The sequence below is a fragment of the Hyla sarda genome, chromosome 11, assembly GCF_029499605.1.
Source record: "Hyla sarda isolate aHylSar1 chromosome 11, aHylSar1.hap1, whole genome shotgun sequence".
NCBI lineage: Eukaryota > Metazoa > Chordata > Amphibia > Anura > Hylidae > Hyla > Hyla sarda.
The window spans coordinates 87002939-87030922 of NC_079199.1; the positions used below are offsets into that span (position 1 = coordinate 87002939).

Here is a 27984-nt window from a genome sequence, read left to right on the forward strand (position 1 = left end):
TATGTAAGTAAAGATTATCCCTCCACCATAGACCCTGGTCAGCAGAGGCACGTCTGCATAATAAACCGCGTGTTGATGGACACCATGCACTACGTGACCCCATTGTGGCTTCCAGACATCAGGGGGCCCTGACACACCCCATTGACTTATAGAGGGATCCAATCAGGTTCCACTGAAGTGCCAATTTTGATGTTATAAATTATAATGCATGCAACTTTAATTTGCCCTTAAAAATGACAGAACCTGTGGCAGAATCGAGATAAACATTACAGACTTGAGTTCTCAGTTATAAATAATTGCTTCCTTTAGTTCCAAGACAATGATCTGGCTCGGTCTTGTGGTAGTCTTGCTGCCTCTCGTGAGGACCAGTCTTTATCGAGATGAGGCATTGGACTCAAAGTGGGAACTGTGGAAGAGGATTCATAACAAGCAGTATAATGGTCAGGTGAGTACCCTCTGTCGTAATGAGTATATGATGGCCTTTAATGAAGATCTCCTCCTAAATGTAGAAAGTGGCGACTGACATTGAAAGATTGATGCTAAACTGTTTCTTCTTTATCCAACACAAGAGTCTTATCTGAAATTTAGTAACATAGTTCGTAAGGATGAAAAAAGACCCGAATCCATCAAGTTCAACCTATATCCCTAATGAGTCCCTACTGAGTTGATCCATTGGAACCCAAAAAACCCTCATACTAGAGGTAAAATTCCTTCCCGACTCCAAATATGGCATCAGAATAAATCCCTGGATCAACGTTCTGTCCCTATAAATCTGGTATATATAACCTGTAATGTTATTATTCTCCAAAAATGCATCCAGACCCCTTTTAAATTCTTTTACAGAGTTCACCATGACCACCTCCTCAGGCAGAGAATTCCACAGTCTCACTGCTCTTACAGTAAAGAACCCCCGTCTGTGCTGGTGTAGAAACCTTCTTTCCTCTAGACGTACAGGATGCCCCCTTGTTATAGATACAGTCCTGGGTATAAATAGATCATGGAGAGATCTCTGTACTGTCCCCTGATATATTTATACATAGTTATTAGGTCTCCCCTAAGCCTTCTTTTTTCTGAACTAAATAACCCTAATTCTGATAATCTTTCTGGGTACTGTAGTCCTCCCATCCCCCGTATTACTCTGGTTGCCCATCTTTGAACCCTCTCTAGCTCCACTATATATTTCTTGTACACTGGTGCCCAGTACTGTACACAGTATTCTACGTGTGGTCTGACCAGTACTGTACACAGTATTCTATGTGTGGTCTGACCAGTACTGTTCACAGTATTCTATGTATGGTCTGACCAGTACTGTACACAGTATTCCATGTGTGGTCTGACCAGTACTGTACACAGTATTCTATGTGTGGTCTGACTAGTACTGTACACAGTATTCTATGTGTGGTCTGACCAGTACTGTACACAGTATTCTATGTGTGGTCTGACCAGTACTGTACACAGTATTCTATGTGTGGTCTGACTAGTACTGTACACAGTATTCTATGTGTGGTCTGACCAGTACTGTACACAGTATTCTATGTGTGGTCTGACCAGTACTGTACACGGTATTCTATGTGTGGTCTGACCAGTACTGTACACAGTATTCTATGTGTGGTCTGACCAGTACTGTACACAGTATTCTATGTGTGATCTGACCAGTACTGTTCACAGTATTCTATGTATGGTCTGACCAGTACTGTACACAGTATTCCATGTGTGGTCTGACCAGTACTGTACACAGTATTCCATGTGTGGTCTGACCAGTACTGTACACAGTATTCCATGTGTGGTCTGACCAGTACTGTACACAGTATTCTATGTGTGGTCTGACCAGTACTGTACACAGTATTCTATGTGTGGTCTGACCAGTACTGTACACAGTATTCTATGTGTGGTCTGACCAGTACTGTACACAGTATTCTATGTGTGGTCTGACCAGTACTGTACACAGTATTCTATGTGTGGTCTGACCAGTACTGTACACAGTATTCTATGTGTGGTCTGACCAGTACTGTACACAGTATTCCATGTGTGGTCTGACTAGTGATTTGTACACTGGTAGAATTATTTCCTTGTCGTGGGCATCTATGCCCCTATTGATGCACCCTATGATTTTATTAGCCTTGGCTGCAGCTCCCGACACAGTTAACAGTAAATTTAGCTGTAGTGACCAAAGACCCTTAAGTCCTGTATGTATGCTGTATGGATTATGGAATAAATGGGAGCATGCTTGGGACGACTGACGTGGTTTTCCCAAGTATTCTCCCATTTATTCCATAATCCATACATACAATGTTACCGTTTAGAAACTATATTTTTCTATTGAGATTGTCAACCAAACTACATACTAAATTCTGAAAAGTAGAAGTAGAAAAGAGGTGCGCACCTTGACGAGCATGTAGACTCGCTAGGAGTTGTATATCCAAAGGGGCGGCTGCCTCCGCATCCTTAACTGTGACCTCCAGGTCCGGTGTAACCAAGACAAAAGCAATAAAAAAGGTAAATAATGGACGTTCTGGATGGCGCCTTCCCTGATAATAAACATTCCAAGATATATGAAAAAAATTGCAATTTATTGGTAAAGATGCAACTTAAAAGATTCAAGCCCAGACCGGGTTCTTCTTCAGTCCGGGTTCGAAACTTTTAACCCCTTAAGGACGCAGGACGTAAATGTACGTCCTGGTGTGGTGGTACTTAACGCACCAGGACGTACATTTACGTCCTAAGCATAACCGCGGGCATCGGAGCAATGCCCGTGTCATGCGCGGCTGATCCCGGCTGCTGATCGCAGCCAGGGACCCGCCGGCGATGGCCAACGCCCGCGATCTCGCGGGCGTCCGCCATTAACCCCTCAGGTGCCGGGATCAATACAGATCCCGGCATCTGCGGCAGTGCGCGATTTGAATGAATGATCGGATCGCCCGCAGCGCTGCGGGGATCCGATCATTCAGAACACCGCACGGAGGTCCCCTCTCCTTCCGGCTCCCGGCGTCTCCTGCTCTGGTCTGTGATCGAGCAGACCAGAGCAGAAGATCGCCGATAACACTGATCTGTTCTATGTCCTATACATAGAACAGATCAGTATTAGCAATCATGGTATTGCTATGAATAGTCCCCTATGGGGACTATTCAAGTGTAAAAAAAAATGTAAAAGTAAAAAAAAAGTGAAAAATCCCCTCCTCCAATAAAAAAGTAAAACGTCAGTTTTTTCCTATTTTACCCCCAAAAAGCGTAAAAAATAAATTTTATAGACATATTTGGTATCGCCGCGTGCGTAAATGTCCGAACTATTAAAATAAAATGTTAATGATCCCGTACGGTGAACGGCGTGAACGAAAAAAATAAAGTCCAAAATTGCTACTTTTTTAATACATTTTATTAAAAAAAAAATTATAAAAAATGTATTAAAAGTTTTTTATATGCAAATGTGGTATAAAAAAAAATTACAGATCCTGGGGCAAAAAATGAGCCCCCATACCGCCGCTTATACGGAAAAATAAAAAAGTTAGAGGTCATCAAAATAAAGGGATTATAAACGTACTAATTTGGTTAAAAAGTTTGTGATTTTTTTTAAGCGCAACAATAATAGAAAAGTACGTAATAATGGGTATCATTTTAATCGTATTGACCCTCAGAATAAAGAACACATGTCATTTTTACCATAAATTGTACGGTGTGAAAACGAAACCTTCCAAAATTAGCAAAATTGCGTTTTTCGTTTTAATTTCCCCACAAAAATAGTGTTTTTTGGTTGCGACATACATTTAATGATATAATGAGTGATGTTATTACAAAGGACAACTGGTCACGCAAAAAACAAGCCCTCATACTAGTCTGTGGATGAAAATATAAAAGAGTTATGATTTTTAGAAGGCAAGGAGGAAAAAATGAAAACGTAAAAATTTAATTGTCTGAGTCCTTAAGGCCAAAATGTGCTGAGTCCTTAAGGGGTTAAAGGGGTACTCCCGTGAAAAACTTTTTTTTTTTTTTAAATCAACTGTTGCCAGAAAGTTAAACAGATTTGTAAATCACTTCTGTTAAAAAATCTTAATCCTTCCAGTACTTTTTAGGGGCTGTATACAAAAGAGAAATCCAAAAAAGAAATGCATTTCCTCTGATGTCATGACCACAGTGCTCTCTGCTGACCTCTGCTGTCCATTTTAGGAACTATCCAGAGCAGCATATGTTTGCTATGGGGATTTTCTCCTGCGCTGGACAGTTCCCAAAATGGACAGCAGAGGTCAGCAGAGAGCACTGTGGTCATGACATCAGAGGAAATGCATTTCTTTTTTGGGATTTCTCTTTGGTATACAGCCTCTAAAAAGTACTGGAAAGATTAAGATTTTTTAATAGAAGTGATTTACAAATCTGTTTAACTTTGGCACCAGTTGATTTAAAAAAAAAGTTTTCCACCGGAGTACCCCTTTAAAGGGGTACTCCGCCCCTAGGCATCTTATCCCCTATCCAAAGGATAGGGGATAAGATGTCAGATCGCCGCGGTGCCGCTGCAGGGGAGCCCCCCGGGATCCCCGCTGCGGCACTGCGCTATCATTACAGCACAGAGCGAGTTCGCTCTGCACGTAATGACGCGCAATACAGGGGCCGGAGCATCGTTACGTCACGGCTCCGCCCCTCGTGACGTCACGGCCCGCCCCCTTTCAATACAAGTCTATGGGAGAGGGCGCGGCGGTCGTCTCGCCCCCTGCCATAGACTTGCATTAAGGGGACGGGCCGTGATGTCACAAGGGGCGGAGCCATGACGTCACGCTGCTCCGTCCCCTGTATCGCCCGTCATTACGCACAGAGCGAACTCGCTCTGTGCTGTAATGATAGCGTAGTGCCGCAGCGGCGATCCCAGGGGGTCCCCAGCAGCGGCACCGCGGCGATCTGACATCTTATCCCCTATCCTTTGGATAGGGGATAAGATGTCTAGGGGCGGAGTACCCCTTTAAGTTGCATCTTTACCAATAAATTGCCATTTTTTTCATATATCTTTATATCAAGTTTATTATCAGGGAAGGCGCCATCCAGAACGTCCATTTTTTTACCTTTTTTTTTTTTTCGCTTTTATCCCAAACTATATACGAAGGCCTTCAGGTCAAGACAGATGTGTCATTATACTGGGGTCAGAGAGGGACTCCAAAGGTTTTGGGAGCCTTGGGGTGTATTCACATGCCATACTGCCTAGCCTGACCGCCACTTATCTTTAGTAATGTTCAGACTAAAACTTTATTGTGCGTTTATTTCTGTCAGCTGGATGAGTTTAAGCGACGTCACATTTGGGAGAAAAATCTCAAGTTCATCAACAACCACAACAAGGAGTATTTGGATGGGAAGCACACATACGATCTGGCCATGAACCATCTGGGAGACATGGTGAGAGACCACCCATAAGGTCCCATGCACTTGTGTTACTGTGGTATATCTATCGGGGTCCGAGCATGATACAAGGATTCAGACGACATCAGAGAGAGAATCTGTGTCAAACTCAATGTATATACAGTGCTCCCTCAAGTTACAATATTAATCGGTTCCGGGACGACCATTGTATGTTGAAACCATCGTATGTTGAGACCAGAACTCTATGGAAACCTGGTAATTGATTTTGAAGCCCCCAAAATGTCATCCAAAAATTGGAAAAAGTGAGGATTAAAGAAAAATAAGTAGATAATTAATATAGATAAAGCAAATCCTTACATATAAAAGTAATAAAGATCTGCTGGGAGCTGTAATCACTATGTCAGTGTTTTCCATCCGGGGTGCCTCCAGCTGTTGCAAAACTACAACTCCCAGCATGCCTGGACAGCCAAAGGCTGTCCAGGCATGCTGGGAGTTGTAGTTTTGCAACAGCTGGAGGCGCCCTGGTTGGGAAAGACTGGTCTATACAAAGGACAGGAGCTTCTTCAGGGTCCTGTACAGTACATGCGAAACGTAGCCGCCCTCACCTGGTGTCCAAAGGAGCAGCTACCCGTGACACAGGTAAAGAGTACAGAACATGTAATACCTCCCTGTACTGTAGGGGGCGCTACCAGACACCAGTCAGTGCATATGCTTCAGTAATACAGGTAAAGAGTACAGAACATGTAATACCTCCCTGTACTGTAGGGGGCGCTACCAGACACCAGTCAGTGCATATGCTTCAGTAATACAGGTAAAGAGTACAGAACATGTAATACCTCCCTGTACTGTAGGGGGCGCTACCAGACACCAGTCAGTGCATATGCTTCAGTAATACAGGTAAAGAGTACAGAACATGTAATACCTCCCTGTACTGTAGGGGGCGCTACCAGACACCAGTCAGTGCATACACTTCAGTAATACAGGTAAATAGTACAGAACATGTAATACCTCCCTGTACTGTAGGGGGCGCTACCAGACACCAGTCAGTGCATATGCTTCAGTAATACAGGTAAAGAGTACAGAACATGTAATACCTCCCTGTACTGTAGGGGGCGCTACCAGACACCAGTCAGTGCATATGCTTCAGTAATACAGGTAAAGAGTACAGAACATGTAATACCTCCCTGTACTGTAGGGGGCGCTACCAGACACCAGTCAGTGCATACACTTCAGTAATACAGGTAAATAGTACAGAACATGTAATACCTCCCTGTACTGTAGGGGGCGCTACCAGACACCAGTCAGTGCATACACTTCAGTAATACAGGTAAAGAGTACAGAACATGTAATACCTCCCTGTACTGTAGGGGGCGCTACCAGACATCAGTCAGTGCATGCACTTCAGTAATACAGGTAAAGTGTACAGAACATGTAATACCTCCCTGTACTGTAGGGGGCGCTACCAGACACCAGTCAGTGCATATGCTTCAGTAATACAGGTAAAGAGTACAGAACATGTAATACCTCCCTGTACTGTAGGGGGCGCTACCAGACACCAGTCAGTGCATACACTTCAGTAATACAGGTAAATAGTACAGAACATGTAATACCTCCCTGTACTGTAGGGGGCGCTACCAGACACCAGTCAGTGCATATGCTTCAGTAATACAGGTAAAGAGTACAGAACATGTAATACCTCCCTGTACTGTAGGGGGCGCTACCAGACACCAGTCAGTGCATACACTTCAGTAATACAGGTAAAGAGTACAGAACATGTAATACCTCCCTGTACTGTAGGGGGCGCTACCAGACATCAGTCAGTGCATGCACTTCAGTAATACAGGTAAAGTGTACAGAACATGTAATACCTCCCTGTACTGTAGGGAGGCGCTACCAGACAGCCAATGAGTGCATGCACTTCAGTAATACAGGTAAAGTGTACAGAACATGTAATACCTCCCTGTACTGTAGGAAGGCGCTACCAGACACCAGTCAGTGCATGCACTTCAGTAGTACAGGTGTAAATGTTCCCTCTGATTGGTCGGTTCTTCCAGCCATTGACACCTTTCGCAGATCTGGACTGTCTGTATATTGTATGTTGGGTCTGGTGTCAAGTTACAATGGTCCAGAAAAGACCATTGTATGTTGAGGCCATTGTAAGTTGAGGGATCACTGTATACTCTTCCCATTAGAGGGGACTGGATTCCTGTCTCTTACTAACTGCTGGTTACAATATACAACTGATCTAGAACTCCAGTAGATGAAAGGGGTACTCCGCTTTATACATCTTATCACCCCCCCTCCATAGACATGAATGGAGGGGGCGTGGTGTGACATCACTAGGGGGCATGGCCATGATGTTATGTCCCCGTCTCGGAGGCACAGAATGCCAGGGGCTGCACCAAGATCACGGGGGTCCCCAGCAGCAGGCCCCCTGCCATCATACATCTTATCCCCTATCCTTTGGATAGGGGAGAAGATGTCTAAAACCGGAATACCCCTTTTAAAGACATTAGGGGAGATTTATCAAAACCTGTGCAAAGGAAAAGTTGCTGAGTTGCCCATAGCAACCAATGAGATCACTTATTTCCTTTTGCAGAGGCCTTTTTTTAAAATGAAAGAAGCGATCTGATTGGTTGCTATGGGCAACTGGGCAACTTTTCCTCTGCACAGGATTTGATAAATCTCCCCCATTATTCATGATTAGGAAAAACATAGCTGCTTTCTTCCAAAAACAGGTTGATGAGGCATTATGACTTATTAATTTTGATAAAACCAAGCTGCAATACCACAGACATACTAAAGACACGAGTGGCACTGTTTCTTAAAGTAAGCAGCTATGTTTTTTTGTTTTTTTTTATCTCCTGGATAACCCATTTAACCCATTATGGTTTACATTACATGTTGCTTTATAGTTGACCTCTATATACAATTCTGTTTCAATGATAAATATTAGAGAGGCTCTTATCACCTAGACAACCTGTGACTTGGGCTGCCCAAATAACACCTGTACGCAAGGCACCAAAAATTATACAAAATACATAGAAAAATTGGGGCTCAGAGTCCTGAATATTCGATACAATTCACTGATAGTAAGATCATTTATTGATAGTAAGATAATAGGGGCCCTTGTGGGTCAGCAGAAATACACTGATATATTAAATAGTCTACCGTATATACTCGAGTATAAACCGAGTTCTTCAGCACGATTTTTCGTGCTGAAAACGTTCCCTCGGCTTATACTCGAGTGAACTCCGCTTGTCAATCCCTTCATCAGTGGTCTTCAACCTGCGGACCTCCAGATGTTGCAAAACTACAACTCCCAGCAAGCTGGGTGTTGTACTTTTGAAACCTGGTTGAAGACCACTGCGGCCTTTGTCATCATCCAGCCCCCCCCCCCCCTTTTGTTTTGTACTCACCTCCCCTCAGCGGGATGTTAGGGTGAGGTGGTCCGGGCCATCTATGCTGCAGGGACCGTCCGGTGGGATGGTTAGTCCTTCATTTTCCTTTTTCACCGGGGGGTGGGGCCTCTTCTCCGCGTTTCGGCCCCGGCCCCGAAGTAGTGACGTTGCCTTGACGACGACGCACAGGGAAGTTCATGCGCAACGTCCCTGTGCATCGTCGTCAAGGCAACGTCACTACTCCGGGGCCGCGGCCGAAGCTCGGAGAAGAGGCTCCCCCGGTGAAGATGGACAGCCCGCAATGACTACCCATCCCCACCAGACGGTCCCTGCAGCAGAGATGGCCCGTACCTGCTCACCCTAACATCCCACCGAGGGGAGGTGAGTACAAAACAAAAGGGGGGGGGGGAGTCTGGATGATGACGAAGGCCGCAGTGGTCTTCTGCTGGGAGTTGTAGTTTTGCAACATCTGGAGGTCCGCAGGTTGAAGACCACTGATGAAGGGACCGACAGGGGGTGATGATCAAGGGGGGGGGATGATGACGGGGGTCTGGATGATTACATGGGGGGATGATGTATTTCCCACCCTAGGCTTATAGTCGAGTCAATAACTTTTCCTGGGTTTTTGGGGTAAAATTAGGGGCCTCGGCTCATATTCGGGTCGGCTTATACTCGAGTATATATGGTATACTTAAAATATTCAATGCATAAAATATGGCAAATATTATTTAAAACTAATAAAATACATGAAATGAATAAAAACGTTAACATTATTTGCTAAGTGTCCACACAATCTATAGAAAAAATGCAGGTAGATAATGTCAATAAATATCTCAGTTGCGGCAGTATAGATGATTTAACTTTAATTATGGTGTCTGTAGATATTGGGGGAGAGTTATCAAAACCTGTGCAGGGGAAAAGTTGCCCAGTTGCCCTTAGCAACCAATCAGATCGCTTCTTTCATTTTGCATAGGCCTTGTTAAAAATGAAAGAAGCGATCTGATTGGTTGCTATGGGCAACTGGGCAACTTTTCCTCTGGACAGGTTTTGATATTTCTGATGAAGTCCTCAGGTCCTTAAAATCCTCCTTCCCGTATAAATGTCAATCTGACTCCATTTCTTACTTAGGAATTCACCTCACCACTAAATACTCAACTTCAGATAAGGCAAACTTCCTACCCCTCCTGAATAATATCAAAGCTTTATTGAAAAAATGGTCTTCACTCCCGCTGTCCTTCTTTGGGAGGATGGCCACAGTCAAGATGTCTATACTACCTAAAGTATTATATTTGCTTGAAACATTGCCTGTCCAGGTCCCCAAAACCATGCTAAAAAAGCTTCATTCTGAAATGTTGAAATTTATCTGGGGTGGGGGCCACCATAGAATCCCTGCATCCGTCCTCACTACTAAAAAATCTTATGGAGGTCTTGCTGTGCCAGATCTACATAAATATTACTTAGCTGCCCACTTACGCAGAATCCCATCCTGGTCAACTTTTCTGGCCTTTAACAAATGGACGGAGGTAGAGAAGATGTGGGTCTCCCCTATACACCCGAGTTTTTTTATATGGTCTAAAGACCCCATATGTCCTTCCCCTAAATTATTGGGTCCCATGAAATTGACGATTGACATTTGGAAACAATCCATGTCCATGTTCCATCTTAAATCTAATATCACACTTCTTACTCCCCTCCTGTACAACCCCCTGATCCCAAATAGTTGGGACCCTATAACTGTCACTCCATGGATCCAGTCTCATCTTTTTCACTTAGCTGACATAATTGATCCATGCTCGAAGACCCTCCTCCCCTTCTCGGTCCTGCGGGACAAATTTGACCTCCCAGATGGTGCCTCCAAGCTGTACCGGGAGATTATACACTACCTGGAACTGCCCCTAAATGCCCCCCCCCCCCCCCTTTCCACCTCCCACTTCATTTGAATTATTATGTAGGGGTTCTACGTCCACAAAAGGCCTCATTTCTGCTATCTATAATATTTTGTCCTCTGAAGGAGGCATAGACAATCATAGACATACCTATATGGACAAATGGGACTCCTATTTGGGCACCCCTTTGTCCACCTCCCAATGGCAGACTATTTGGAAGGCTGCGGCAAAGTCATCTTCCTGCATTTCATACCAGGAAAATCAATATAAAATATTAATGATGTGGTATCAGACCCCAGAGAAATTACACCGCCTCTCCCCTCAGGTATCCCCTCTATGCTGGAGGTGTCAGGTTGGACCTGGCTCTATACAACATATCTTTTGGGACTGTCCTGCATTGAGACACTTTTGGTTGGAGGTCCAATCCCTAATTCTTCAGGTTTTGGGAGTACATGTCCCCCTCCATTCAACCACATATCTCCTGAATCTCCCTGTTTCCGGAATGCCCTCCACCTCTTCTAAACTGCTCTTACATATTCTGACTGCATCTAAATGTCTCATAGCCCCTTGGTGGAAATCTCCCGAATCCCCGCCGACTTGAGCCCTGTTGGAAAAAATTAAAGAGGTGTATAGGATGGAACGTCTTTCAGCAGTACTAGATAATAAACTCCATGTCTTTCAGAAGATATGGAGGCTTTGGGAGGAGTATGATGATTCTCTGAATAACCACTGATGTGCCATGGCCATGCGAGATTCTCTATTCTATATTCTCTCTTTTATTTATTTTAATTTATTTCATCATTATTTCTTCTTTATTTTTACTTTCTTTCCCTTTCTCTCCTCCTACTTCATCTCTACAGTGTTTCTCCTTTATATATATAAAGTTGCACATTTTGCTTTATATATTGCAAAGTACTCATGCTCACTGTACACGTGTCGTATTTTTCTTCTGTATTAAAATACAAAATTCTTTAAATAAACAGTTATACAAAAAAATAAATCTTCCCCATTGTCTTTATCGGATACAGTATGATACAGCGATTGATACAATAGTATCTGGGCAAGAGATTTGTATCTTTATGTGAGGTTTTGATTCTTTGCACCACGCGCTACTAGAGACTTGGCGGTATCATCAATGTGCAGCGGCGGTAATTATTCTTGGTTGCTACTGGTTACAGTATTTGTAATGCAATATGGCACCTTGTTGTATGCTCTGTTTCAATGATAGACCAGTGAAGAAATTGTTAAGACAATGACCGGATTACGGGTCCCACCCAACCGTCCGTCTAATAACACGTATGAAGCCGACTGGAAAGCCAGAATCCCGAAGTACATTGACTATAGGAAGAGGGGTTATGTGACTCCAGTAGAGAATCAGGTAAAATGATAATTTTTTCATGAATCCAGTCACATTGTACCTCACATTTTACTTTTTTTCAGACAAGAAAACTCAAAAAATGTCCCTGTCAAAATGTAAAAGGAGCCTGCCTTCTCTTCATGCTTCCTGAAACAGCGAAAGTCATTGGGTGGTCCTTGGTAGCCTTGATTTATAGATTTCTATCTATACTCAACAGGGAGAGATTTGTTAAAGGGGTACTCCCCTGGAAAAAAAATGTTTTTAAATCAACTGGTGCCAAAAAGTTGAACAGATTTGTATATTACTTCTATTTAAAAATCTTAATCCTTCCAGTACTTATCAGCTGCTGTATGTTCAAGAAGAAGTTCTTTTCTTTTTAAATTTATTTTCTGTCTGACCACAGTGCTCTCTGCTGACACCTCTGTCCATGTCAGGAACTGTCCAGAGCAGGATAGGTTTCCTATAGGGATTTGCTCCTACTCTGGACAGTTCCTAAAATGGACAGAGGTGTCAGCAGAGAGCACTGTGGTCAGACAGAAAGGAAATTCAAAAAGAAAAGAACTTCCTCTGTAGTATACAGCAGCTGATAAGTACTGGAAGGGTTAAGATTTTTTTTTAAATAGAAGTAATTTACAAATCTGTTTAACTTTCTGGCACCAGTTGATTTAAAAAGAAAAATGTTTTCCAGTGGAGTACCCCTTTAATCAAGGCCAGTTGGTCGGGGAGAAATCACCAGGGACCTGCCCAATGACTTGTGGTTCAGGCAGCATGACAGTTATGACGAGTTCCCTTTAAAGGGGTACTCCGGCGCTAAGACATCTTATCCCCTATCCACATAGGCTTGCATTCAGGGGGCGGGGACGGGGCCCTGACGTCACAATGCTCCGGCCCCCGTAATCGCCAGTAGTCAGACCCGGAGCAAACGTGCTCCGGGGACTGATTCTAACGGGGTGCTGCGTGCAAGATCACGGGGGTCCCCAGCTGTCAGGCATCTTATCCCCTATCCTTTGGATAGGGGATAAGATGTCTTAGCGCCGGAGTACCCCTTTAAGGCAATAATGGTCAGATGATTTGCTAATAATCCATTAGACCTTATTTTCATAGATATGTCCTGTGTGTTTTAATGTTGGCAACTAGAGATGAGCGAACTTACAGTAAATTCGATTCGTCACAAACTTCTCGGCTCAGCAGTTGATGTCTTATCCTGCATAAATTAGTTCAGCCTTCAGGTGCTCCCGTGGGCTGGAAAAGGTGGATACAGTCCTAGGAGACTCTTTCCTAGGACTGTATCCACCTTTTCCAGCCCACCGGAGCACCTGAAGGCTGAACTAATTTACGCAGGATAAGTCATCAACTGCCGAGCCGAGAAGTTCGTGACAAATCGAATTTACTGTAAGTTCGCTCATCTCTAATGGCAACAAAGTTTATGATGCAACAAAAATAGAATGTATAGGCCAGTGGTCTTCAACCTACGGACCTCCAGATGTTGCAAAACTACAACTCCCAGCATGCCCGGACAGCCGTTGGCTGTCCGGGCATGCTGGGAGTTGTAGTTTTGCAACATCTGGAGGTCTGGAGGTTGAAGACCACTGGTATAGGCTCTGTGTGGACCCTCAGAATCATTTTGTCTGGAGGACCCAAGGAGCCCATGTCCAATATTGAATATAGGTGACCCCCCTACAGCAGTAAAATGACTTATCCCTTACTTTCCTACTGCTGACATCCAGTGCACTGTATTCTTTTTCTTGCAGGGTGCCTGTGGATCCTGCTGGGCATTCAGTTCAGTGGGAGCACTGGAGGGTCAGCTCATGAAGAAAACAGGAAAACTGGTCTCCCTCAGCCCTCAGAACCTGGTGGACTGTGATACAGATAACTATGGGTGCCAGGGAGGATACATGACCAATGCATTTGGCTACGTGAGGGATAATAATGGCATAGACTCTGATGTTTCTTATCCATATATCGGTCAGGTGAGCTTAACAAGGTCTAGTCAACCAGTGTGTTAAAACGTGCAAGACATTCTTGAAATTAACTTGTCGCAAAAAGATAGTCAAGATGCCACTATTGCTTAGGCTGGGTTCACACCATGTTTTTGCAATACAGTTCCCGTATACGTTTTCAATTTAAAAACCATACGGAACCGTATTGAAAACCGTATGCCTTGACTCTCCATTGAAAACCGTATGCCAAAAGATGCATCGGGTTGTGTCCGTTTTGCATCCTATACGGTTTTGTCAGTTTTTTACCCGTACCCAAAACTGTAGCCTACCACGGTTTTTGGTCCGGGTGAAAAACCGTATTGAAACGTATACTGTTTTTTTTTTAACATGGGAGTCAATGGGAACCGTACAGAACCGTATGTGCATACGGTTCCGTCCGGTTTTCACCATACTGTTTTTGACTTTGCACAGTTTTTTTTCTTGGAATTTCAATCAAACAAGTGAAACTTTATTCATAATGGAATGAAAAGTCAAAAACATATGTTTTTTTTCTTTAAAAAACGGATGCAACCGGACATCATTTTTCAAACCGTATAAGGATTAAAATTTGTACACTCGTTTTGATTTGAGGTTTTGAGGAATCCGTTTTTTTTTTTTGTTTTTTTTAATCAAAAACCTGATACAGGAACTGTGTTGCAAAAAATGTGGTGTGAACCCAGCCTTGATTGGGGTGAGTACAGGTGAGTCTCAGGAGACCAGCTACTACTGGAGAACTTAGTCCTAATGCTGAGGCTGGCGGTGCTGGCGAACCACAAAAGACTAAATCAACAGCAAACCAGCAAAGAAACAAACGGTAATCCGCACTCATCGTTAAAGGGGTAATCCAGGAAAAAACTTTTATATATATATATATATATATATATATATATATATATATATATCAACTGGCTCCAGAAAGTTAAACAGATTTGTAAATTACTTCTATTAAAAATCTTAATCCTTTCAGTACTTATGAGCTTCTGAAGTTAAGGTTGTTCTTTTCTGTCTAAGTGCTCTATGATGACACCTGTCTCGGGAAACGCCCAGTTTGGAAGCAAATCCCCATAGCAAAACTCTTCTAAACTGGGCGGTTCCCGAGACACGTGTCATCAGAGAGCACATAGACAGAAAAGAACAACCTTAACTTCAGAAGCTCATAAGTACTGAAAGGATTAAGATTTTTTAATAGAAGTAATTTAGAAATCTGTTTAACTTTCTGGAGCCAGTTGATATATAAAAAAGTTTTTTCCTAGATAACCCAGGCTTCCAGTTCCTACATGGAGTCAGTTATGGACCCAGTTGGACCTTGTTTGCAGAGCGCTCAGAAGTGAGGCGACTGGCGGTGGTTTTGCGCTGTGTGCGCTTCTTCCGGCCTCCAAGGAGGCCGGAAGAAGCGCACACAGCGCAAAACCGCCGGCAGTCGTCTCACTTCTGAGCGCTCTGCAAACAAGGTCCAACTGGGTCCATAACTGACTCCAGGCAGGAACTGGAAGCCTGGAGTTTAAAGGGGTACTCCAATGGAATTACTTTTTTTTTTTTAATCAACTGGTGCCAGAAAGTTAAACAGATTGGTAAATTACTTCTATTAATAAAAAAAATCTTAATCCTTCCAGTACTCATCAGCTGCTGTATGATTCAAAGGAAGTTCTTTTCTTTTTGAATTTCCTTTCTGTCTTACCACAGTGCTCTCTGCTGACACCTCTGTCCATTTTAGGAACTGTCCAGAGCAGGAGAGGTTTTCTATGGGGATTTGATCCTACTCTGGACAGTTCCTAAAATGGACAGAGGTGTCAGCAGAGAGGAACAAAGGAAATTCAAAAATAAAAGAACTTCCTGTGGATCATACAGCCGCTGATAAGTACTGGAAGGATTAAGATTTTTTTTTATTGAAGTAATTTACAAATCTGTTTAACTTTCTGGCACCAGTTGATTAAAAAAAAAATATATATATATATACATAAACGTTTCCAGTGGAGTACCCCTTTAACGGTGCGGATTACCCTTTAGTGCGGATTACCGTTTGTTTCTTTGCTGGTTTATTCTTCAAACACAAGGGGTAAGAGGAGCAATTTCCAATAGTAACTTATCAGATTTTGTTCATGCTGTTCTGTGTACCAAACCATTTGATAGCGAAAATATTATTTCGGGACAATAGGGGCATCAATGTAAGCGTTTGTCTACATTTTTTTCTGTACAAATAAGGAGAGTAATGTAAAGACATACATGTAGGCAAAGCCTTGTTTCATTAGATTTTATGCCTCTAATTCTATTAGGATGAAGGCTGCCTCTACAACCCATCTGGAAAAGCTGCCGGCTGCAAGGGCTTCAAGGAGATCCCTAAAGGAGATGAGAAGGCCCTGAAAAGAGCAGTGGCCCAGGTTGGGCCTGTGTCAGTCAGCATTGATGCCAGTCTGCCTTCTTTCCACTTCTACAGTAAAGGTATGAGCAGGTATTGATGTTGTCACCTGTGTCTATCTATCTATCGTTCTAAATCTGATGTGTTGAGGGTATGTTTACTCGGCAGAATGTCCATGCGGAATTCCGCCGGAATATTCTGCATGGACACTCTGCTGCAGATTTCAATGGGATTCTGCTGCACACTGTTCCCACGGTGGAATTTCCCGAAAGCCCGATTCCCGCATCTGCAGAAAGAATAGACAATGGCCCTCATTTACTATTGCAAACCCGACATGTTTTGTCGTGTTGTACGCCAGATTCTGTCGCATTGCGCCAGAAATTCTGTCCCAGATTTTGCGCCAGAATTGAAAAAAAAAAAAACGACTATCTCTCCATTTTGCTAAGAAAACCCAAAAAAGGGCGTGACCGTTGGGGAAAGGGGGTGTGGTCACATAAAAGGGGTGTGTTCCCCACATTTTCACAAAAAAAACGACATATTTACTAAGGTTTCCGCATAAAATGTGGTGGATTGGAGCTGAGTAGAGATGAGCGAACTTACAGTAAATTCGATTCGTCACGAACTTCTCGGCTCGGCAGTTGACGACTTTTCCTGCATAAATGAGTTCAGCTTTCCGGTGCTCCGGTGGGCTGGAAAAGGTGGATACAGTCCTAGGAGACTCTTTCCTAGGAATGTATCCACCTTTTCCAGCCCACTAATTTACGCAGGAAACGTCATCAACTGCCGAGCCGAGAAGTTTGTGACGAATCGAATTTACTGTAAGTTCGCTCATCTCTAGAGCTGAGGAAAACCCTACAGATCAGAGCGTGTGTAAAAAAAACAAAGTGTAGGGAAAAGTGGAAACTGTAGGGAAACCTTAGTAAATACCGTGGAAAATAAATTGTAGGGAATTAAAACCCACGAAGAAACCTACACAACACTAAGTAAATAAGGGCCATTGTTTCTGCAGATTTTGCTCGGAAATGCATTGCCTTCTATGAGACGGCACATTTCAGAGAGGTCTTAGCGCCTGCTGGATCGCGCAAGTGAGCGGAATGTCCGCCTTGTTTTCCGGGCAGACATTCCGCACATTTTAAGCAGTGTGAACATAGGCTTAGAATAAATAAAAAAAACATGCAAACAAATGGATCTGAGCGACTTGTATGTCTAAATTGCAATGACCAGATCACTAGGACAGAATGGGGGGACCCAGAGAGAACACTGTTGTGGGACAGGGTTTGCTGGGACTTGTCCCACTTGTCCCTTAGTGGGAAAAGTCCCTGTAAAGGTGACAGATGTCACAGGTGGCTAGAGAGGTGATGGACCCTAAGTGTACCCTAGAGTCCCTACATAATTGTCAGGGGTGAGGGGCTGCACTATATCCCCTGGGGTGCTTCCTGTTGATGATGATCTGGCTGGTTGAAAGGCCTGTGATGTTACATGTGCAGTGTAAACCAAGACAACAGCACCCAAAGGGTGTCACAGAATAATGAGTAATTCTTAGGCCCCTTTCACACTACAGGTATCATCCTGTAAAAAACCTCCGTTATTACTCCCGGCAAAAAGTCCTGAAAACGGCCGGCAAAAAATCCCATTCATGTCAATAGGATTTTTTGACCATCCTTTTACATCAGGTTTGTCTGTTTTTACTAATGTCAGTTATTTTTGCCGGCACAAAAGACGGTGCATGCACTAATTTTTGGTCCGGCAAAACAAATGGTGAAAAAACGGATGTTAAAATGTAACATTGAAGTCTATGGGAACCGAATGTTCAAAAAAAACATCTGTTATCATCAGTTATTGTCAGGTTTTTTAACATCTGTTTTTTTGTACTGAGCATGCTCAGTACAGCTTTACAAAAAAAAAGGTTTAAAACCTGATAACAAAAAAAAATGCCTCCAAGTGTTGCAAAACTTGGCATGCTGGGAGTTGAAGTTTTGCAAAAGCCGGAGGCACCTGGTAGCAGAAATTAGTGTGCAACATGGGTATGCAGCAGAGCTGAATGTGTGATTATGTGTAAGCATGACCACGCACACACTCAACTCTGCTTCATACACCTGATCACACACTCAGCTCTGCTAAAAACACCTGATCACACACTCAGCTATGCTACATACACACACTCAGCTCTGCTACATATACACACTCACACACTCAGCTCTGCTACATATACACACACTCAGCTCTGCTACACACACACAATCACACACTTCCGGCCTCCAAATGGATGTAACTGGTAATAACAGATGATAACGGATGAACAACATCAGGTTTTTTAAGAAAAAAACCATTAAAAATAAAGGTTGATGGTCATCAGTTATCATCCATTATTACCGGTTATTGCCTCTGTTTTTTTTCATCCGTTATTGTAAAATAACTGCAGTAAAAAAGCAAGATGATACCTGTAGTGTGAAAGGAGCCTTACTGAACATTTTTTATATCAACTGGCTCCAGAAAGATTTGTAAATGACTTCTATTAAAAAATCTTAATCCTTTCAATAATTATCAGCTGCTGAAGTTGAGTTGTTGTTTTCTGTCTGGCAACAGTGCTCTCTGCTGACATCTCTGCTTGTCTCGGGAACTGCACAGAGTAGAAGAGGTTTACTATGGGGATTTGCTTCTAAACTGGGCGTTTCCCGAAACACGTGTCATCAGAATACGAATATATGAAAAAACGACCTTAGCAGCAGGCGCTCAGGATCCCAGCAGAAGTAGTCACATTCAGGTCATAAAGTGGCAAAGTGCAGCAACTTTATTTGATGTACAGCATAAAAACAATGACGCGTTTCGGGATGAAACTACCCCTTCATCAAGATTATACAGATGTACCACAGTCAATCTGATGAAGGGGTAGTTTCACCCCCAAAACGCATCCAGGGTAACGCACGAGGCGCCGCCTTCCGGTCTCTTTTTTTTTTTTCTTTCTTCCTTTCTCCACGTGTCATCAGAGAGCACTTAGACAGAAAAGAACAATTCAACTTCATCAGCTCATAAGTACTGAAAGGATTAAGATTTTTTAATAGAAGTCATTTACAAATCTGTTTAACTTTCTGGAGCCAGTTGAGATATATATATATATATATATATATATATATATATATATATATATAAAAGTTTTTTCCTGAATAACCCCTTTAATCCATGTTGATTTGAGCAGTTCTGGAGTTTCTGTGGGTAAAATCTTTGAAGACTCTTCAAAACTCTTCTAACAGGACATGGTCATCTACCCCAAATAATTCCATTATACCATCTCGTAAAGGGGGAAAAGAAGTCGACAACTTCACAGTATATTTTACGAGTGATACTTTCTAAAACCCATATAAAAATACTTGTAGTGGGACAGTGCAGGAGCATCTCCAAAACAGCACATCTTGTAGAGCAGCGGTCTTCAACCTGCGGACCTCCAGATGTTTCAAAACTACAACTCCCAGCATGCCCGGACAGCCGATGGCACATCTTATAGAGTAGCGGTCTTCAACCTGCGGCACATCTTATAGAGTAGCGGTCTTCAACCTGCGGACCTCCAGATGTTTCAAAACTACAAATCCCAGCATGCCCGGACAGCCGATGGCTGTCCGGGCATGCTGGGAGTTGTAGTTTTGCAACATCTGGAGGTCTGCAGGTTGAAGACCACTGTTATAGAGTGTTCATACAGTGGATTGTACCTACCAAAAGTGTTCCAACACCATCTGCAGATTATGATAGAAATGGGTCAGAACAGGGCTCAAGTCCTGCAGGAACGGAGTTCCTGCACTTTTTCCACAGCAGGAACACTGTTCCCATCAGCAGGAGCACCTGCAGGACCAGCCATTGAATCGAAATCTTGGGGGAGTTCCTGCACTTTTTTTCCCCAGAACACACAGTGAATAACAACTTGCTGTGTATTGTAGTTACAAACTTGCCAAAGCGCCATAGCTGTGACCCATGTCCACGGTTCAAATTGCCCACAATGGACATTTGAGCATCACAACCAGACCCATGGAGAAATAGAAGTAGGTGGCCTGGTCACGTTTTCTTTTACATGGGTGGACATGTGTGTGGGTCACTTACCTGGGGAGGAGATGACACCAGGATGGGCTGTAGAAAGAAGAAAGGCCGGCAGAGATAAGCGTGACATCCTGGGCCATGTTCTGCTGGGACACCTTGGGTCCATTTATGTGGATGTAACTTTAATCCATGCAATTTAACGAAGCATTTCATCTCCATTACATTGGTCTTATTGGTAGTAAGTGGCCAGATTCTGCCATGCTGCAAAATTTGTTCAGAAATGGTTTAAAGGGGTACTCCGGTGAAAAACTTTTTTTTTTTTTTTTTTTTTTAAATCAACTGGTGCCAGAAAGTTAAACAGATTTGTAAATTACTTCTATTAAAAAATCTTAATCCTTCCTGTACTTATTAGCTGCTGAATACTACAGCGGAAATTCTTTTCTTTTTGAAACACAGAGCTGTCTGCTGACATCACGAGCACAGTGCTCTCTGCTGACATCTCTGTCCATTTTAGGAACTGACCAGAATGGCATATGTTTGCTACGGGGATTTCCTTTTACTCTGGACAGTTCCTAAAATGGACAGAGGTGTCAGCAGAGAGCACTGTGCTCGTGATGTCAGAAGAGAGCTCTGTGTTTCAAATGGAAAATAATTTCCACTGCAGTATTCAGCAGCTAATAAGTACAGGAAGGATTAAGATTTTTTTTAATAGAAGTCATTTACAAATCTGTTTAACTTTCTGGCACCAGTTGATTTAAAAAAAAAAAAAAAAAAGTTTTTCACCGGAGTACCCCTTTAAGGAACATAACAGAGAGTTCAGGATGTTGCCTTGGCCTTTATATTTCCCCAATTTCAATTTGTGGGATGTGATGTACAAAAAAAACATCTGTGAAGGCTGCCCCTCACACCTAACAGGACTTAAAGGGGTACTACTGTGGAAAACTTTTTTTTTTTTTTTTTTTTAAATCAACTGGTGCCAGAAAGTTAAACAGATTTGTAAATTACTTCTATTAAAAAATCTTAATCCTTCCTGTACTTATTAGCTGCTGAATACTACAGAGGAAATTCTTTTCTTTTTGGAACACAGAGCTCTCTGCTGATATCATGGCCACAGTGCTCTCTGCTGACATCTCTGTCCACTTTAAGAACTGTCCAGAGTAGAAGTAAATCCCCATAGAAAACATATGCTGCTCTGGGCAGTTCTAAAATGGACAAAGATGTCAGCAGAGAGCACTGTGGTCATGATGTCAGCAGAGAGCACTGTGTTCCAAAAAGAAAATAATTTCTTCTGTAGTATTCAGCAGCTAATAAGTACTGGAAGGATTAAGATTTTTTAATAGAAGTAATATACAAATCTGTTTAACTTTCTGGCACCAGTTGATTTAAAAAAAAATTTTTTGCCACCGGAGTACCCCTTTAAAGGATCCAATGATAATTGCTTTGTGCTAGATTCTACACTTTCAGTGGTTTCGTGGGTCAGAGCTGTTGTGGCAGCATGAGGGTTTTAATGTTATGGCTGGTTGATTTAGATTTTGTCATTTCAGGAGTCTATTATGATGAAAACTGTGACCCCGAAGGCATTAACCACGCTGTCTTGGCTGTTGGCTATGGAAACATAAAGGGCGTAAAGCACTGGATCCTCAAAAACAGGTAGATAATGATCACATAACATATAATCACAGTAGATGACGCCATTTTTATAGGAATTCTGGTGATTCGCAGCAAAAAGCTATGCGGTTACCAGCTGCGGTACCGATAATCAGCTGCAGTGTGTGAACGCAGCCTAAATCTCCCACATTTTCAAGGGGTATTCCAGAAAAAAAACTTTTTTTTTTTCTTTTATCAACTGGCTCCAGAATGGTAAACAGATTTGTAAATTACTACTTTAAAAAAAATCTTAATCCTATCAATAATTATCAGCTGCTGAAGTTGAGTTGTTGTTTTCTGTCTGGCAACAGTGCTCTCTGCTGACATCTCTGCTTGTCTCGGGAACTGCACAGAGTAGAAGAGGTTTGCTATGGGGATTTGCTTCTAAACTGGGCGGTTCCCGAGACACGTGTCATCAGAGAGCACTTAGACAGAAAAGAACAACTCAACTTCAGCAGCTCATAAGTACTGAAAGGATTAAGATTTTTTTTTTTTTTTATAGAAGTAATTTACAAATCTGTTTAACCTTCTGGAGCCAGTTGAGATATATATATATATATATATATATATATATATATATATATATATATATATTAATAAAAAAAAAAAGTTTGTTCCTGGATAACCCCTTTAATTTCAAGACCAGATATTACATTGCTCAGTAGGTGTTAACGTGCAACTTTGCCTTGTGAACTACATGTAAACTAAAGTGTATGTTCCCTATGACAGTATGCGTAGATTGATTGATAGATAGTTGTTGTTTTTTAGCAGGAAGTCATTTATGATCAGCAGTTTTTTGTATGGATTTCAAACTGTATGATGAAACACGATGCCCGTCCTTCAGCATCCTAAAGCCATAGACTTGCATTGTACAAAAAAAAAAATACACTCCTAAGCATGACAGAAGCCTCACATAAAACCTACAGATCCGTTAATGCAGCATTTCCCAACCTGTGGCTCTATAGCTTTTGCAAAACTACTACTCCCATCATGCGGAGAAAGCCTTTGGCTGTCCAGGCATGATGGGAGTTGTAGTTTTGCAAAAGCTATAGAGCAGTGGTCTCCAACCTGCGAGCCTCCAGATGTTGCAAAACTACAACTCCCAGCATGCCCGGACAGCCGATGGCTGTCCGGGCATGCTGGGAGTTGTAGTTTTGCAACATCTGGAGGTCCGCAGGTTGAAGACCACTGCTATAGAGGTACAGGTTGGGAGACACTGTTACTGGATTTATCTGTTCAATATGTAGGTAAGTAACAACTTATAGAAGGCTGCGTTATTGCCACGGTTTTGCAGTGCAGTTTTTTGCTTTGTAAAACCAGGCTGGTTTTACCACTGTGTGGTGGCCCAGTACGGGAGGTGCTACCCTGTACTCTTGCTGTCCTATCAGGCAGCCTCCCTTCAGTGTCCCCTGGGCCCCTCTTGCATCTGTCCCCCATGTAAATATGTTTATTATGCATTATACTGTGTAATGTGTGAGGAAAGCGTTGTCACTTTAAAGGGGTACTCCGGTGAAAACCTTTTTTATTTTAAATCAACTGGTGGTAGAAAGTTAAACATATTTGTAAATTACTTCTATTAAAAAATCTTAATCCTTCCAGCACTTATTAGCTGAATGCTACAGAGGAAATTCCTTTCTTTTTGGAACGCTGATGACATCACGAGTACAGTGCTCTCTGCTGACATCTCTGTCCATTTTAGCAACCATGCATAGCAGATGCATAGCAGATGTATGCTAAGGGCAGCATAGTGGCTCAGTGGTTAGCAATGCTGCCCTGCAGTGCTGGGGACCTGGGTTCAAATCCCACTAAAGACAACAATAAATAAAGCGTTATTATTATTATAATAACGTCAGCAGAGAGAACTGTGCTCGTGATGTCATCAGAGAGTATTCCAAAAAGAAAAGAATTTCCTCTGTAGTATTCAGCAGCTAATAAGTACAGGAAGGATTAAGATTTTTTAATAGAAGTAATTTACAAATATGTTTAACTTTCTGCCACCAGTTGATTTAAAAGAAAAAAGGTTTTCACCGGAGTACCCCTTTAAGACTGTTTACCATGTGATTTGTCATATGATTGTTACCCAGGAGGTATCAGAGACCAGGTGACTTAAGGGTGACCAATGGGATCCCCCCAGAGCCTCCACCATAAAAGCCCTGGGTGGAGCCTCTGCACTCTTAGGGGGAGATTTATCAAAACCTGTGTAGAGGAAGAGTGGTGCAGTTGCCTATAGCAACCAATCAGATTTCTTCCTTAATTTTTAACCCCTTAAGGACCAAGGACGTACCGGTACGTCCTTGGTCCTGCTCCCATGATATAACGCGGGGTTACACGGTAACCCCGCATCATATCACGGCGGGCTCGGCGTCATAGTGAAGCCGGGACCCGCCGCTAATAGCGCGCAGCGCCGATCGCGGCACCGCGTGCTATTAACCCTTTAGCCGCGCGCTTAGAGCTGAGCCACGTGGCTAAAAGTGAAAGTAAAAACTGCCGGTTAGCTCAGTGGGCTGTTCGGGATAGCCCCGGCGGACAGGACAGCAGGAGGGCCCCTACCTGCCTCCTCGCTGTCCGATCGCCGAATGACTGCTCAGTGCCTGAGATCCAGGCCTGAGCAGTCAAGCGGCAGAATTATCGATCACTGGTTTCCTATGAGAAACCAGTGATCAATGTGAAAGATCAGTGTTATAGGTCCCTATGGGATAACAATGATCAGTGTGTGCAGTGTTATAGGTCCCTATGGGAGCTATAATACTGCAAAAAAAAAGTGAAAAAAAAAGTGAATGAATATCATTTAACCCCTCCCCTATTAAAAGTTTGAATCCCCCCCCCCCTTTTCCCATAAAAAAAACACAGTGTAAATAAAAATAAAAATAAACATTTATGGTATCACCGCGTGCGGAAATGTCCGAATTATAAATATATATCGTTAATTAAACCGCTCGGTCACTGGAGTACGTGCAAAAAAATTCAAAAGTCATCAATAATCGATCAATAAGTCCTATCAATGCAAAAATGGTACCGTTAAAAACTTCAGATCATGGCGCAAAAAATGAGCCCTCACACTGCCCCATACGCGAAAAAAAAAAAAAAGTTATAGGGGTCAGAAGATGACAATTTTAAACGTATTAATTTTCCTGCATGTAGTTATGTAGTCATTTTAATTGTATGAACCTACAGAATAAAGATAAGTTGTCATTTTTACCGAAAAATGTACTACGTAGAAACGGAAGCCCCCAAAAGTTACAAAACGGCGTTTTTTTTTTTTCAATTTTGTCGCACAATGATTTTTTTTTCCGTTTCACCGTAGATTTTTGGGCAAAATGACTGACGTCATTACAAAGTAGAATTGGTGGCACAAAAAATAAGCCATCATATGGATTTTTAGGTGCAAAATTGAAAGAGTTATGATTTTTTAAAGGCAAGGAGCAAAAAACAAAAATGCAAAAACGGAAAAAACCCCGGTCCTTAAGGGGTTAAAGAGGCCTTTTATAAAATGAAAGAAGCGATCTGATTGGTTGCCAGGGGCAACTGTACCACTCTTCCTCTGCACAGGTTTTGATAAATCTCCCCCTTAGTCTTTGCTGAGGTCCAGTCAAGTACCTAGGTGTGTGTCCAGAGTCATAGGAGGCCTCAAGTCCAGTCTGCAGGTCTACAAGTAATTCACGTGTTGTCAGTCATTAGTCACAAGTCAAGTCAGTCACAGTCACCATTTGTCAAGTCAACGTGGTCTGCATTAAATTGACCCCATCTACTACAAGTCCCAGCAAGCCCTTAAGGTCTCTGAGTCACTGGTCACCTCCGTGGGCCCTGGCTGAACTACCACTAGACTTCACCACCTGTCTAACCTCAGTAAAGCTACCGTTGTCCATAACTTGGCGTCTGAGTCTTTATTGCCCTGGTACCTAGCCCAGGATCCAGCGGTATATCTTCGGGTGGTATTGAAAATAAACCACGCCCTGGCGTCATGAATACAAGGGGTTAATTCCATCTGCCCCTAGGGTAATTCCATCTGCCCTTTGCATCACACCCCGTTACCACGACAGTCCATGATGGGAGCTGTAGTAGGAGAGACGGCTCTTGCCGGGGAAGTGGAGGGCATTGCACCTCAATTCCTGGCCGGCCATCTCTATTAAAAAACCAGGATCCGCACTGTAGAATTTTAAAAACCCTGCTGGGAGCCCTGAGTGGCCGCTCGGTGCCGGCCATTCAAGGTTCCCAGCGGGGTATTTGAATTTCAAGTTATGGATGTAAAATAAATATATCGCTGGGGAACGGTGTGGCTAGCATAAGGTTAATATCTTATTATCGCAGTGGGTCTCAGAATCGAGACATCCGATTAGATTTTTTAGCATATGATTTCATACGATTTTAGGCTAACCGTTTCAACAATACATTCGACGGATGCAAAACTCCTGATGTGAATGCGGCCTTGAAGTTAGAAAATGAAATCTGTGTCTCCAGTGAATAGTTGTACAGTAGATTTGTGCCAAAATTCTTGTTATACCCAAAAATTCACATTCACTTTTCAAAACTGTTGCGTGTGCGGAAACAAAGTAATTTTTCGCAAATGTCATGCTCCATCTTCCGCAACTTTCTAGAGTACAACAAAAACGTTCTGACTTGGTTAAAGGGGTATTCCAGGAAAAAACTTTTTTTTATATATCAACTGGTTCCAGAAAGTTAAACAGATTTGTAAATTACTTCTATTAAAAAATATTAATCCTTTCAGTACTTATGAGCTTCTGAAGTTTAGGTTGTTCTTTTCTGTCTAAGTGCTCTCTGATGACACGTGTCTCGGGAAACGCCCAGTTTAGAAGCAAATTCCCATAGCAAACCTCTTCTAAACTGGGCGGTTCCCTAGACACGTGTCATCAGAGATTACTAAGACAGAAAAGAACAACCTAAACTTCAGAAGCTCATAAGTACTGAAAGGATTAAGATTTTTTAATAGAAGTAATTTACAAATCTGTTTAACTTTCTGGAGCCAGTTGATATATATATATAAAAAAAGTTTTTCCCTGGATAACCCCTTTAATGTTCTTTTCTCTTTCAGTTGGGGACACGAATGGGGCAGGAAAGGCTACGTTCTGATGGCCCGAGAAAAGAAGAATGCTTGTGGCATTGCCAACCTTGCCAGTTTCCCCCTGATGTGAGCAGCTAATCCGTACAAGTCATGAGTTTGGTCTTCATACAGTAACAGCCTACTACACCAGTGTTTTCCAACCAGTGTGCCTCCAGCTGTTGCAAAACTACAACTTCCAGCATGCTGGAAGTTGTAGTTTTGGAACAGCTGGAGGCACACTGGTTGGGAAACACTGTCCTACACTGATAATATAAATGACTGTGTTCCATTAACATATCCAATGTAATGTACCTAAAGGGGTTCTCCGAGCAGTAGTGACTAAGCTTCTAATATGTTCTTCAACTATGTCCAAAAGTGGCGCTCTCCTTGGCCATTGATATAAAGGACACCATTTTTTCACAATATATTATGTACACAAGGAGATTTATCAAGTCGTCTTATAGTAAGAGTCTCTTTGTTGCCCATAGCAACCAATCACAGCTCAGCTTTCATTTCTCTTATTGCCGTGGTAATATGAAAGCTGAGCTCTGATTGGTTGCTATGGGTAACAAAGAGAGTCTTGCTATAAGGGTATGTTCACACTACGGAAATTCACACAGTGGATCCGCATGATCCGGATTTGGTGCTAATGTCCCCTGCAGATTGCGCTGTCCCGCTGACAGATGAGTCTTAAAGGGGTTATCCAGGAAAAAACTTTTATATATATATATATATATATATATATATATATATATATATATATATCTCAACTGGCTCCAGAAAGTTAAACAGATTTGTAAATTACTTCTATTAAAAAATCTTAATCCTTTCAGTACTTATGAGCTTCGGAAGTTAAGGTTGTTCTTTTCTGTCTAAATCCTCTCTGATGACACCTGTTTCAGGAAACGTCCAGTTTAGCAGCAAATCCCCATAGCA

At 42.5% G+C, this 27984-nt stretch overlaps 1 protein-coding gene across 1 annotated transcript; it reads left to right on the plus strand.

Annotated features, from left to right (window-relative positions):
• Positions 1-319: 319 nt before the first annotated feature.
• Positions 320-27738, plus strand: LOC130295112 (cathepsin K-like). Its single transcript, XM_056545438.1, has 7 exons — positions 320-445; positions 5251-5373; positions 11853-12002; positions 13733-13951; positions 16234-16399; positions 21887-21992; positions 27040-27738. The coding sequence occupies exons 1-7, from the start codon at positions 320-322 to the stop codon at positions 27137-27139; spliced, it is 990 nt and encodes a 329-aa protein (XP_056401413.1). The 3' UTR covers positions 27140-27738.
• The last annotated feature ends 246 nt before the right edge of the window (positions 27739-27984 follow it).